The 13,363-nt window shown below is 50.3% G+C and overlaps 1 protein-coding gene across 1 annotated transcript in view; it reads left to right on the top strand.

Annotated features, from left to right (window-relative positions):
- OTOG (otogelin) overlaps positions 1–13,363 on the top strand; it is a 650,929-nt gene that overhangs the window by 296,411 nt on the left and 341,155 nt on the right. The window contains exons 22-23 of the mRNA XM_073657941.1: positions 12,899–13,043; positions 13,211–13,342. Coding sequence (XP_073514042.1) covers positions 12,899–13,043; positions 13,211–13,342 — 277 coding nt within the window. The remainder of the gene's footprint in view (positions 1–12,898; positions 13,044–13,210; positions 13,343–13,363) is intronic.

Genomic DNA, 13,363 nt, shown 5'->3' on the forward strand with positions numbered 1-13,363 from the left:
GTGCTTATAGAGATAGCTGTCAATCACTGAGGGTCCAGTGGGCGGTCCTGTCAGTGACTAGCAGCTTCATTTCTATACGTGTGCTTATAGAGATAGCTGTCAATCACTGATGGTCCAGTGGGCGGTCCTGTCAGTGACTGGCAGCTTCCTTTCTATACGTGTGCTTATAGAGATAGCTGTCAATCACTGAGGGTCCAGTGGGCGGTCCTGTCAGTGACTGGCAGCTTCCTTTCTATACGTGTGCTTATAGAGATAGCTGTCAATCACTGATGGTCCAGTGGGCGGTCCTGTCAGTGACTGGCAGCTTCCTTTCTATACGTGTGCTTATAGAGAGAGCTGTCAATCACTGATGGTCCAGTGGGCGGTCCTGTCAGTGACTGGCAGCTTCCTTTCTATACGTGTGCTTATAGAGATAGCTGTCAATCACTGATGGTCCAGTGGGCGGTCCTGTCAATGACTGGCAGCTTCCTTTCTATACGTGTGCTTATAGAGATAGCTGTCAATCACTGAGGGTCCAGTGGGCAGTCCTGTCAGTAACTGGCAGCTTCCTTTCTATACGTGTGCTTATAGAGATAGCTGTCAATCACTGATGGTCCAGTGGGTGGTCCTCTCAGTAACTGGCAGCTTCCTTTCTATACGTGTGCTTATAGAGATAGCTGTCAATCACTGATGGTCCAGTGGGTGGTCCTCTCAGTGACTGGCAGCTTCCTTTCTATATGTGTGCTTATAGAGATAGCTGTCAAACACTGATGGTCCAGTGGGCGGTCCTGTCAGTGACTGGCAGCTTCCTTTCTATACGTGTGCTTATAGATATAGCTGTCAATCACTGAGGGTCCAGTGGGCGGTCCTGTCAGTGACTGGCAGCTTCCTTTCTATACGTGTGCTTATAGAGATAGCTGTCAATCACTGATGGTCCAGTGGGCGGTCCTGTCAGTGACTGGCAGCTTCCTTTCTATACGTGTGCTTATAGAGAGAGCTGGCAATCACTGATGGTCCAGTGGGCGGTCCTGTCAGTGACTGGCAGCTTCCTTTCTATACGTGTGCTTATAGAGATAGCTGTCAATCACTGAGGGTCCAGTGGGCGGTCCTGTCAGTGACTGGCAGCTTCCTTTCTATACGTGTGCTTATAGAGATAGCTGTCAATCACTGATGGTCCAGTGGGCGGTCCTGTAAGTGACTGGCAGCTTCCTTTCTATACGTGTGCTTATAGATATAGCTGTCAATCACTGATGGTCCAGTGGGCGGTCCTGTCAGTGACTGGCAGCTTCCTTTGTATACGTGTGCTTATAGAGATAGCTGTCAATCACTGAGGGTCCAGTGGGCGGTCCTGTCAGTGACTGGCAGCTTCCTTTCTATACGTGTGCTTATAGAGATAGCTGTCAATCACTGAGGGTCCAGTGGGCGGTCCTGTCAGTGACTGGCAGCTTCCTTTCTATACGTGTGCTTATAGAGATAGCTGTCAATCACTGATGGTCCAGTGGGCGGTCCTGTCAGTGACTGGCAGCTTCCTTTCTATACGTGTGCTTATAGAGATAGCTGTCAATCACTGAGGGTCCAGTGGGCGGTCCTGTCAGTGACTGGCAGCTTCCTTTCTATACGTGTGCTTATAGAGATAGCTGTCAATCACTGAGGGTCCAGTGGGCGGTCCTGTCAGTGACTGGCAGCTTCCTTTCTATACGTGTGCTTATAGAGAGAGCTGTCAATCACTGAAGGTCCAGTGGGCGGTCCTGTCAGTGACTGGCAGCTTCCTTTCTATACGTGTGCTTATAGAGATAGCTGTCAATCACTGAGGGTCCAGTGGGCGGTCCTGTCAGTGACTGGCAGCTTCCTTTCTATACGTGTGCTTATAGAGATAGCTGTCAATCACTGATGGTCCAGTGGGCGGTCCTGTCAGTGACTGGCAGCTTCCTTTCTATACGTGTGCTTATAGAGATAGCTGTCAATCACTGAGGGTCCAGTGGGCGGTCCTGTCAGTGACTGGCAGCTTCCTTTCTATACGTGTGCTTATAGAGATAGCTGTCAATCACTGATGGTCCAGTGGGCGGTCCTGTCAGTGACTGGCAGCTTCCTTTCTATACGTGTGCTTATAGAGAGAGCTGTCAATCACTGAGGGTCCAGTGGGCGGTCCTGTCAGTGACTGGCAGCTTCCTTTCTATACGTGTGCTTATAGAGATAGCTGTCAATCACTGATGGTCCAGTGGGCGGTCCTGTCAATGACTGGCAGCTTCCTTTCTATACGTGTGCTTATAGAGATAGCTGTCAATCACTGAGGGTCCAGTGGGCGGTCCTGTCAGTGACTGGCAGCTTCCTTTCTATACGTGTGCTTATAGAGATAGCTGTCAATCACTGAGGGTCCAGTGGGCGGTCCTGTCAGTGACTGGCAGCTTCCTTTCTATACGTGTGCTTATAGAGATAGCTGTCAATCACTGAGGGTCCAGTGGGCGGTCTTGTCAGTGACTGGCAGCTTCCTTTCTATACGTGTGCTTATAGAGATAGCTGTCAATCACTGATGGTCCAGTGGGTGGTCCTCTCAGTGACTGGCAGCTTCCTTTCTGTACCTGTGCTTATACAGATAGCTGTCAATCACTGATGGTCCAGTGGGCGGTCCTGTCCGTAACTGGCAGCTTCCTTTCTATACGTGTGCTTATAGATATAGCTGTCAATCACTGATGGTCCAGTGGGCGGTCCTGTCCGTAACTGGCAGCTTCCTTTCTATACATGTGCTTATAGATATAGCTGTCAATCACTGATGGTCCAGTGGGCGGTCCTGTCCGTGACCGGCAGCTTCCTTTCTATACGTGTGCTTATAGATATAGCTGTCAATCACTGATGGTCCAGTGGGCGGTCCTGTCCGTGACCGCCAGCTTCCTTTCTATACGTGTGCTTATAGATATAGCTGTCAATCACTGATGGTCCAGTGGGCGGTCCTGTCTGTGACCGGCAGCTTCCTTTCTATACGTGTGCTTATAGATATAGCTGTCAATCACTGATGGTCCAGTGGGTGGTCCTGTCTGTGACTGGAAGCTTCCTTTCTATACGTGTGCTTATAGAGATAGCTGTCAATCATTGATGGTCCAGTGGGCGGTCCTGTCAGTGACTGGCTGCTTCCTTTGTATACGTGTGCTTATAGAGATAGCTGTCAATCACTGATGGTCCAGTGGGCGGTCCTGTCAGTGACTGGCAGCTTCCTATGTATACGTGTGCTTATAGAGATAGCTGTCAATCACTGACGGTCCAGTGGGCGGTCCTGTCAGTGAATGGCAACTTCCTTTGTATACATGTGCTTATAGAGATAGCTGTCAATCACTGATGGTCCAGTGGGTGGTCTTGTCTGTGACTGGCAGCTTCCTATGTATACGTGTGCTTATAGATATAGCTGTCAATCACTGATGGTCCAGTGGGCGGTCCTGTCTGTGACCAGCAGCTTCCTTTCTATAAGTGTGCTTATAGATATAGCTGTAAATCACTGATGGTCCAGTGGGCGGTCCTGTCTGTGATTGACAGCTTCCTTTGTATACGTGTGCTTATAGATATAGCTGTCAATCACTGAGGGTCCAGTGGGCGGTCCTGTCAGTGACTGGCAGCTTCCTTTGTATACGTGTGCTAATAGAGATAGCTGTCAATCACTGATGGTCCAGTGGGCAGTCCTGTCAGTGACTGACAGCTTCCTTTGTATACGTGTGCTTATAGATGTAGCTGTCAATCACTGATGGTCCAGTAGGCGGTCCTGTCCGTGACCGGCAGCTTCCTTTCTATATGTGTGCTTATAGAGAGAGCTGTCAATCACTGATGGTCCAGTGGGCGGTCCTGTCAGTGACTGGCAGCTTCCTTTCTATACGTGTGCTTATAGAGAGAGCTGTCAATCACTGATGGTCCAGTGGGCGGTCCTCTCAGTGACTGGCAGCTTCCTTTCTATATGTGTGCTTATAGAGATAGCTGTCAATCACTGATGGTCCAGTGGGCGGTCCTGTCAGTGACTGGCAGCTTCCTTTCTATACGTGTGCTTATAGATATAGCTGTCAATCACTGAGGGTCCAGTGGGCGGTCCTGTCAGTGACTGGCAGCTTCCTTTCTATACGTGTGCTTATAGAGAGAGCTGTCAATCACTGATGGTCCAGTGGGCGGTCCTGTCAGTGACTGGCAGCTTCCTTTCTATACGTGTGCTTATAGAGATAGCTGTCAATCACTGATGGTCCAGTGGGCGGTCCTGTCAGTGACTGGCTGCTTCCTTTCTGTACGTGTGCTTATAGAGATAGCTGTCAATCACTGAGGGTCCAGTGGGCGGTCCTGTCAGTGACTGGCAGCTTCCTTTCTATACGTGTGCTTATAGAGATAGCTGTCAATCACTGATGGTCCAGTGGGCGGTCCTGTAAGTGACTGGCAGCTTCTTTTCTATACGTGTGCTTATAGATATAGCTGTCAATCACTGATGGTCCAGTGGGCAGTCCTGTCAGTGACTGGCAGCTTCCTTTGTATACGTGTGCTTATAGAGATAGCTGTCAATCACTGAGGGTCCAGTGGGCGGTCCTGTCAGTGACTGGCAGCTTCCTTTCTATACGTGTGCTTATAGAGATAGCTGTCAATCACTGAGGGTCCAGTGGGCGGTCCTGTCAGTGACTAGCAGCTTCATTTCTATACGTGTGCTTATAGAGATAGCTGTCAATCACTGAGGGTCCAGTGGGCGGTCCTGTCAGTGACTGGCAGCTTCCTTTCTATATGTGTGCTTATAGAGATAGCTGTCAATCACTGATGGTCCAGTGGGCGGTCCTGTCAGTGACTGGCAGCTTCCTTTCTATACGTGTGCTTATAGAGATAGCTGTCAATCACTGAGGGTCCAGTGGGCGGTCCTGTCAGTGACTGGCAGCTTCCTTTCTATACGTGTGCTTATAGAGATAGCTGTCAATCACTGATGGTCCAGTGGGCGGTCCTGTCAGTGACTGGCAGCTTCCTTTCTATACGTGTGCTTATAGAGAGAGCTGTCAATCACTGATGGTCCAGTGGGCGGTCCTGTCAGTGACTGGCAGCTTCCTTTCTATACGTGTGCTTATAGAGATAGCTGTCAATCACTGATGGTCCAGTGGGCGGTCCTGTCAATGACTGGCAGCTTCCTTTCTATACGTGTGCTTATAGAGATAGCTGTCAATCACTGAGGGTCCAGTGGGCGGTCCTGTCAGTGACTGGCAGCTTCCTTTCTATACGTGTGCTTATAGAGATAGCTGTCAATCACTGAGGGTCCAGTGGGCGGTCCTGTCAGTGACTGGCAGCTTCCTTTCTATACGTGTGCTTATAGAGATAGCTGTCAATCACTGAGGGTCCAGTGGGCGGTCCTGTCAGTGACTGGCAGCTTCCTTTCTGTACCTGTGCTTATAGAGATAGCTGTCAATCACTGATGGTCCAGTGGGTGGTCCTCTCAGTGACTGGCAGCTTCCTTTCTGTACCTGTGCTTATAGAGATAGCTGTCAATCACTGATGGTCCAGTGGGCGGTCCTGTCCGTAACTGGCAGCTTCCTTTCTATACGTGTGCTTATAGATATAGCTGTCAATCACTGATTGTCCAGTGGGCGGTCCTGTCCGTAACTGGCAGCTTCCTTTCTATACGTGTGCTTATAGATATAGCTGTCAATCACTGATGGTCCAGTGGGCGGTCCTGTCCGTGACCGGCAGCTTCCTTTCTATATGTGTGCTTATAGATATAGCTGTCAATCACTAATGGTCCAGTGGGCGGTCCTGTCCGTGACCGCCAGCTTCCTTTCTATACGTGTGCTTATAGATATAGCTGTCAATCACTGATGGTCCAGTGGGCGGTTCTGTCCGTGACCGGCAGCTTCCTTTCTATACGTGTGCTTATAGATATAGCTGTCAATCACTGATGGTCCAGTGGGTGGTCCTGTCTGTGACTGGAAGCTTCCTTTCTATACGTGTGCTTATAGAGATAGCTGTCAATCATTGATGGTCCATTGGGCGGTCCTGTCAGTGACTGGCTGCTTCCTTTGTATACGTGTGCTTATAGAGATAGCTGTCAATCACTGACGGTCCAGTGGGCGGTCCTGTCAGTGAATGGCAACTTCCTTTGTATACATGTGCTTATAGAGATAGCTGTCAATCACTGATGGTCCAGTGGGTGGTCTTGTCTGTGACTGGCAGCTTCCTATGTATACGTGTGCTTATAGATATAGCTGTCAATCACTGATGGTCCAGTGGGCGGTCCTGTCCGTGACCAGCAGCTTCCTTTCTATAAGTGTGCTTATAGATATAGCTGTAAATCACTGATGGTCCAGTGGGCGGTCCTGTCTGTGATTGACAGCTTCCTTTGTATACGTGTGCTTATAGATATAGCTGTCAATCACTGAGGGTCCAGTGGGCGGTCCTGTCAGTGACTGGCAGCTTCCTTTGTATACGTGTGCTAATAGAGATAGCTGTCAATCACTGATGGTCCAGTGGGCGGTCCTGTCAGTGACTGACAGCTTCCTTTGTATACGTGTGCTTATAGATGTAGCTGTCAATCACTGATGGTCCAGTAGGTGGTCCTGTCCGTGACCGGCAGCTTCCTTTCTATATGTGTGCTTATAGAGAGAGCTGTCAATCACTGATGGTCCAGTGGGCGGTCCTGTCAGTGACTGGCAGCTTCCTTTCTATATGTGTGCTTATAGAGAGAGCTGTCAATCACTGATGGTCCAGTGGGCGGTCCTGTCAGTGACTTGCAGCTTCCTATGTGTACGTGTGCTTATAGATATAGCTGTCAGTCACTGATGGTCCAGTGAGCGGTCCTGTCAGTGACTGGCATCTTCCTTTGTATATGTGTGCTTATAGATATAACTGTCAATCACTGATGGTCCAGTGGGCGGTCCAGTTAGTGACTGTCAGCTTCCTTTGTATACGTGTGCTTATAGATATAGCTGTCAATCACTGATGGACCAGTGGGCGGTCCTGTCACTGACTGGCAGCTTCCTTTGTATACGTGTGCTTATAGATATAACTGTCAATCACGGATGGTCCAGTTTGCGGTCCTGTCACTGACAGGCAGCTTCCTTTGTATACGTGTGCTTATAGATATAGCTGTCAATCACTGAGGGTCCAGTGGGCGGTCCTGTCAGTGACTGGCAGCTTCCTTTTGTATACATGTGCTTATTGAGATAGCTGTCAATCACTGATGGTCCAGTGGGCGGTCCTGTCTGTGACTGGCAGCTTCCTTTGTATACATGTGCTTATAGAGATAGCTGTCAATCACTGATGGTCCAGTGGGCGGTCCTGTCAGTGACTGGCAGCTTCCTTTGTATACATGTGCTTATAGAGATAGCTGTCAATCACTGATGGTCCAGTGGGCGGTCCTGTCTGTGACTGGCAGCTTCTTTGTATACGTGTGCTTATAGAGAGAGCTGTCAATCACTGATGGTCCAGTGGGCGGTCCTGTCAGTGACTGGCAGCTTCCTTTCTATACGTGTGCTTATAGAGATAGCTGTCAATCACTGATGGTCCAGTGGGCGGTTCTGTCAGTGACTGGCAGCTTCCTTTGTATACATGTGCTTATAGAGATAGCTGTCAATCACTGATGGTCCAGTGGGCGCTCCTGTCAGTGACTGGCAGCTTCCTTTGTATACATGTGCTTATAGAGATAGCTGTCAATCACTGATGGTCCAGTGGGCGGTCCTGTCAGTGACTGGCAGCTTCCTTTCTATATGTGTGCTTATAGAGATAGCTGTCCATCACTGATGGTCCAGTGGGTGGTCTTGTCAGTGACTGGCAGCTTCCTTTTTATTCATGTGCTTATAGAGATAGCTGTCAATCACTGATGGTCCAGTGGGCGGTCCTGTCAGTGACTGGCAGCTTCCTTTTTATACATGTGCTTATAGAGATAGCTGTCAATCACTGATGGTCCAGTGGGCGGTCCTGTCAGTGACTGGCTGCTACCTTTGTATACGTGTGCTTATAGATATAGCTGTCAATCACTGATGGTCCAGTGGGCTGTCCTGTCAGTGACTGGCAGCTTCCTTTCTATACGTGTGCTTATAGATATAGCTGTCAATCACTGATGGTCCAGTGGGCTGTCCTGTCAGTGACTGGCAGCTTCCTTTGTATACATGTGCTTATAGATATAGCTGTCAATCACCGATGCTCCAGTGGGCGGTCCTGTCAGTGACTGGCAGCTTCCTTTGTATACATGTGCTTATAGATATAGCTATCAATCACTGATGGTCCAGTGGGCGGTCCTGTCAGTGACTGGCAGCTTCCTTTGTATACGTGTGCATATAGAGATAGCTGTCAATCACTGATGGTCCAGTGAGCGGTCCTGTCAGTGACTGGCAGCTTCCTTTGTATACGTGTGCTTATAGAGAGAGCTGTCAATCACTGAAGGTCCAGTGGGCGGTCCTGTCAGTGACTGTTAGCTTCCTTTCTATACGTGTGCTTATAGAGATAGCTGTCAATCACTGATGGTCCAGTGGGCGGTCCTGTCAGTGACTGGCAGTTTCCTTTCTATACGTGTGCTTATAGAGATAGCTGTCAATCACTGATGGTCCAGTGGGCGGTCCTGTCAGTGACTGGCAGCTTCCTTTGTATACATGTGCTTTTAGATATAGCTGTCAATCACCGATGCTCCAGTGGGCGGTCCTGTCAGTGACTGGCAGCTTCCTTTGTATACATGTGCTTATAGATATAGCTATCAATCACTGATGGTCCAGTGGGCGGTCCTGTCAGTGACTGGCAGCTTCCTTTGTATACGTGTGCATATGTAGCACCCTGAGGATTCGGCTGCTACAGGGGTATTGCACCTCAACCCAGAGGTGTGGTATTCCACTCCCGGGTAAGGATGGAGTGTGGAACTGAGCTCAGTTAGCTGCATGCACTGCACACATCCCATTTCCGAGGAACAGACCGATGGTACTCCCACTAGAGAAATGTGCAGGTACGACAGTGTCTGTTCCTGGCTGGAGTGGGAGGGGGGGTGGAACATCCCAGTAGTGTAGGGGCAGATAGGGGGAGCAGTCTGGGTAGTGCTAGGAGCTCATTGGGTGCTGGTCACCTGAGCTCACACATAGAGGGAGTATATAAGGTGGGCACCATCTTAGGACAGGGTCTTTTGCAGAGTGAGGTCAGTCTGTCAGAGTTGAGTCAGAGAAGCAGAGCGGAGGAGAAGAGCAGCTCCAAGGCCAAGAGAGAGAGAGAGGAGAAAGAAAGACCCAGAGGGGGAGAAAGAAGGAACTCCAAGAGCCCAAATTAGACCAGAGGGTGAAGAGTTGGCAACAGGGTACCGGATCCCAAGCTGGCAGAGGCTACAGCACACCTTAGCCAGGAACCGGAGGTCGTGGGCAGGACCGATCTGCCACGATCACCCACTAAATCCACCCGGAAGGCAGACCAGGAATAGGGTCAGGGAACCCAGAGACAAGGGTTTACCACCAAGAGGCCCGAGGGAGCCGGACATAGGTGGATCCCTGGTGGGGAAGGCCAGAGAAGAGGACAGGACAGAAAGGGAGCTCAGGACCACGCTCCAGAACTGCCTGGGGGTTAGCCGAGTCCAGGACCTGGTGGACGCAGCACGGCTCGGGTGGTCACTTAAGGCCGGAGTGACCAGAACAACTGCAGTAAGTAAACAAACCCTGAACTGCACAGCCCGACTCTGAGTCTCATTTCCATCCTCGCTGCACCACCACAACCCCCATCCTCTGCAACTGACCCCCTGAGGCTATACCCCTCCCGTTGGGGGTTATACTACCTGAGCTGCACATACATCACCAGCCTCAGTGGACCCTGCTGCAGCGGCGGCCGTATTGACCGCAATTCAACGGGTGGCGTAGTCGACACAAAAGAACATCTAGAAACATCATAAGGACTGCCACACACTGAGCTTGACACCCTGGGCACGGACCGGGTCACAGCCACTCGGAGACTACAACCCCCATCTGATCCGGCTCCGGGTATCCCTAACAGCACTGGCCCAGGGGGCGCGTCACATATAGAGATAGCTGTCAATTACTGATGGTCCAGTGGGCGGTCCTGTCAGTGACTGTTAGCTTCCTTTGTATACGTGTGCATATAGATATAGCTGTCAATCACTGATGGTCCAGTGGGCGGTCCTGTCAGTGACTGTTAGCTTCCTTTGTATATGTTAGAACCTTGCTCTTAGGTTTTTTCCTTTGCTGGTCACATGACCTTGTTGGCCTATTTAATCCTGCTCCGCCCTTCTGGCTTTGCTGGACTTCATTGTATAACTACTTTCTAGCTAGCCTGTGCTCTGTTTCTAACTCTGTTAGTTTGCTTGGTCTACGGACCTCAGTGTTCTATATATTTTGTTTGTTTTTCTGTCTGCTACTATTTCTGTTAGGAGGTGTCCCATTTTCCTCCCAGTCCTTAGTACTTGTAGGGATTCCTTCCCCACATCTATAGGTCTCCGTACAGACTAGCTTAGGACTTTAGCAGGTCTGATCGCAGGATCAGGTCCCCTGTTACATCGTAGGGATAAAGCTGAGTTCTATCGTAGGGACAGATCTCCTCTCTTTCCTTAGCTCTGGTAGCAGAACATAACAGTATACGTGTGCTTATAGAGATAGCTGTCAATCACTGATGGTCCAGTGGGCGGTCCTGTCAGTGACTGGCAGCATCCTTTGTATACGTGTGCTTATAGAGAGAGCTGTCAAGCACTGAAGGTCCAGTGGGCGGTCCTCTCAGTGACTGGCAGCTTCCTTTGTATACGTGTGCATATAGAGATAGCTATCAATCACTGATGGTCCAGTGGGCGGTCCTGTCAGTGACTGGCAGCTTCCTTTGTATACGTGTGCTTATAGAGAGAGCTGTCAATCACTGATGGTCCAGTGGGCGGTCCTGTCAGTGACTGGCAGCATCCTTTGTATACGTGTGCTTATAGAGAGAGCTGTCAATCACTGAAGGTCCAGTGGGCGGTCCTGTTGACGCGCCCCTGGGCCTGTGTCGCGCTGCGTTGCGCACGCGGGAGCTTACCCGGAGCCGGATCTGTTGAGGGTTGTAGTCTCGTGGCGGTGACCCGGTCCGTGCCCAGGGAGTCAAACTGAGCGGCGATGTATCAGCGGTAGATGTTGGACGACTACGCCACCCGTTGAGTACAGCTAAGGAGCTGCTGCTGCAGGGCAGACCACTGAGGCCGGTGGTAGGATTGTGCAGCGTGATAGTATAACCCCCAACGGGAGGGGTATGGCCTCAGGGCAGCCGACGTGGATGATGGGGGTAGCAGGAACCACTCGGAGACGGTACGGTGTAGTTCAGGGTCTTTACTGGTGACAAAGATAGACCCTCCCGGAGTACTGGCTAGCGATTGGGGCCTGGTCAGTCCTTGAGCAGATGGGATCTCCCCTGGCCAGGCGGAGTTGTAGGCCTCCCAAACTAACTGTACTCTTCTGGCTACCTTGCTAGAGGCGGGTATAAGTAGCCCACGTCCCTCAGTGTACCGTGTGGTGCTCACCCGTATGGCCGGTGACTCGGGGCCTTCGGGTTTCTTGGCCAGAGGACCTGGAATCCCCTGCCTCACGGATTCTGCTGCTGGGTAGGAGTTAGTCCCCACAGCCTCGGACTCCGGGTCCGGTAAGAAATCTTCTCAGTCAGGGCGAGCTCTGCAGCTGCCAGCCCCTGACTCCTTGTAACACTGCTCCCACAGAGCTCCTGATGTTCTGTTCCTATATTTGCTTCTTTTCTCTGTCTCTACTTCTTCTCTACTCACTAACCCTGCCTCAGCCCTAGGTTTATATAGGGGAAGTTCTTCCCCTCCCAGGACTGGGCAGGAGGTGTGGCATGCATAGGATTGCTGACCAAGAGACCTCCCACCTGCTCTCAGACATAACATTGCTGTTACTGTGGAAACCAGATCCCTGGGGTGCCACACTGTCAGTGACTGTCAGCTTCCTTTCTTTACATGTGCTTATAGGGATAGCTGTCAATCACTTGTAGGACCGCCCACTGGACCTAGGATCTCAGACAGGTTAAATGATGACAACACGGGTTACACTGAATCTTTTCTCACAAAAATCTATATCAATCTACTCCACTTCCCCACCTCTATAACATGATGTCTGCATATTAGACTGCATTTTCATGTTGACAGGTTCTCTTTAATTTCACTGTTCTGTTCCCAAACTTGGAAAGACAAATTTTATTCCCTAACACAGATGTGAAAGAGCCCTTATAGATTTAGTAAATGTGCCCATGGTAAATGCCTTGTGTGCCCCCACCCTAGATACGCCTTTGTTTACACATACAGTATGCAGGCAGGTATACACAGTTGCAGATATACACACTGTACGCACACATGCGCAGACCTGCACACATGCACACAGACTTGCAGACACACAGATGTGTAGACGAACAGACATGCAGACATATGCAGACATGCACATACACGCACATGTACGCCTTCACACGCAGACATGCATAAAGACACACACTCACACATACATAGACTGACATGCACACACATGTACGCACACACACAGACGCGTACACAGATATATACAAATACAGGCATATACATATTTTAAGACCTATATAAAAAATTCATATAAATATACATAAATCTACAAACACAGATATACTCTTTTATCAAGGTTGTTTTTACACAGTGCACACCTTCCCCCAGCTTGTCTCCCGTCCAGCCACATGCTTCGTCTAAGCTCCTCTCCGGTGGGAAGTGGCAGTGAAGGGTGTGCTGCGTGACTTAGCAGACATGGCCGGGGCCGGCACACACATGCGATTGAAGGTGCAGTACCAGCCAGGCCAATGAAGAACCAGACTGCCCAGCGCAGTTGCTAGGGGAGCAGCACGAGGGGCATATGCCCCTTTACCCCCAGACCAGCGCGCCCCTGGGCAGGAGATATTTAAGCTGTCATTTTCTGAGTGTCTGGCGCCCCTTTGTGGTGACTGTGGTGATGTGTTCCAGTGTTTGCCACCATGGCGCCTTCCAGTGCAGCTTCCACCCGTGCCCGTCCATGTGCACCTTCTACGGTGATCGCCATTTCCGGACTTTCGACGGTTTGACCTTTGATTTTGTTGCCGCATGTAAAGTTCATCTTGTGAAGGTGAGTGCCACCTGTATGATGTTCTGACAGTCAGAGGCTCATGGGTTCTGCCCCTAGGCTGTGTTTTCTCACTTCTTTAATTCTTCCTGTGGCCCTCAGCTACTGCGCTCCGAATGGGGTCTGCAGGATGCACGTGGCAATAACCCCTCTCATGTTGTCCCTTTCTCTCTCAGGCTCGTGTTGGTAACTTCTCTGTGACTGCAGAGAATGTGAAGTGTTACAGCGTAGGGGTTGTCTGCCGGAAAGTCGTCTCCATTAGCGTGGGCCGCTCACTCATCCTCCTAGATGATCACACAGGATCTCTGGTAAAGTAGCGAAACTTCCGG

This window comes from Phyllobates terribilis, unplaced genomic scaffold, assembly GCF_046119375.1.
Source record: "Phyllobates terribilis strain yellow unplaced genomic scaffold, ASM4611937v1 Scaffold_13__5_contigs__length_258822181, whole genome shotgun sequence".
NCBI classification, from domain to species: Eukaryota; Metazoa; Chordata; class Amphibia; order Anura; family Dendrobatidae; genus Phyllobates; species Phyllobates terribilis.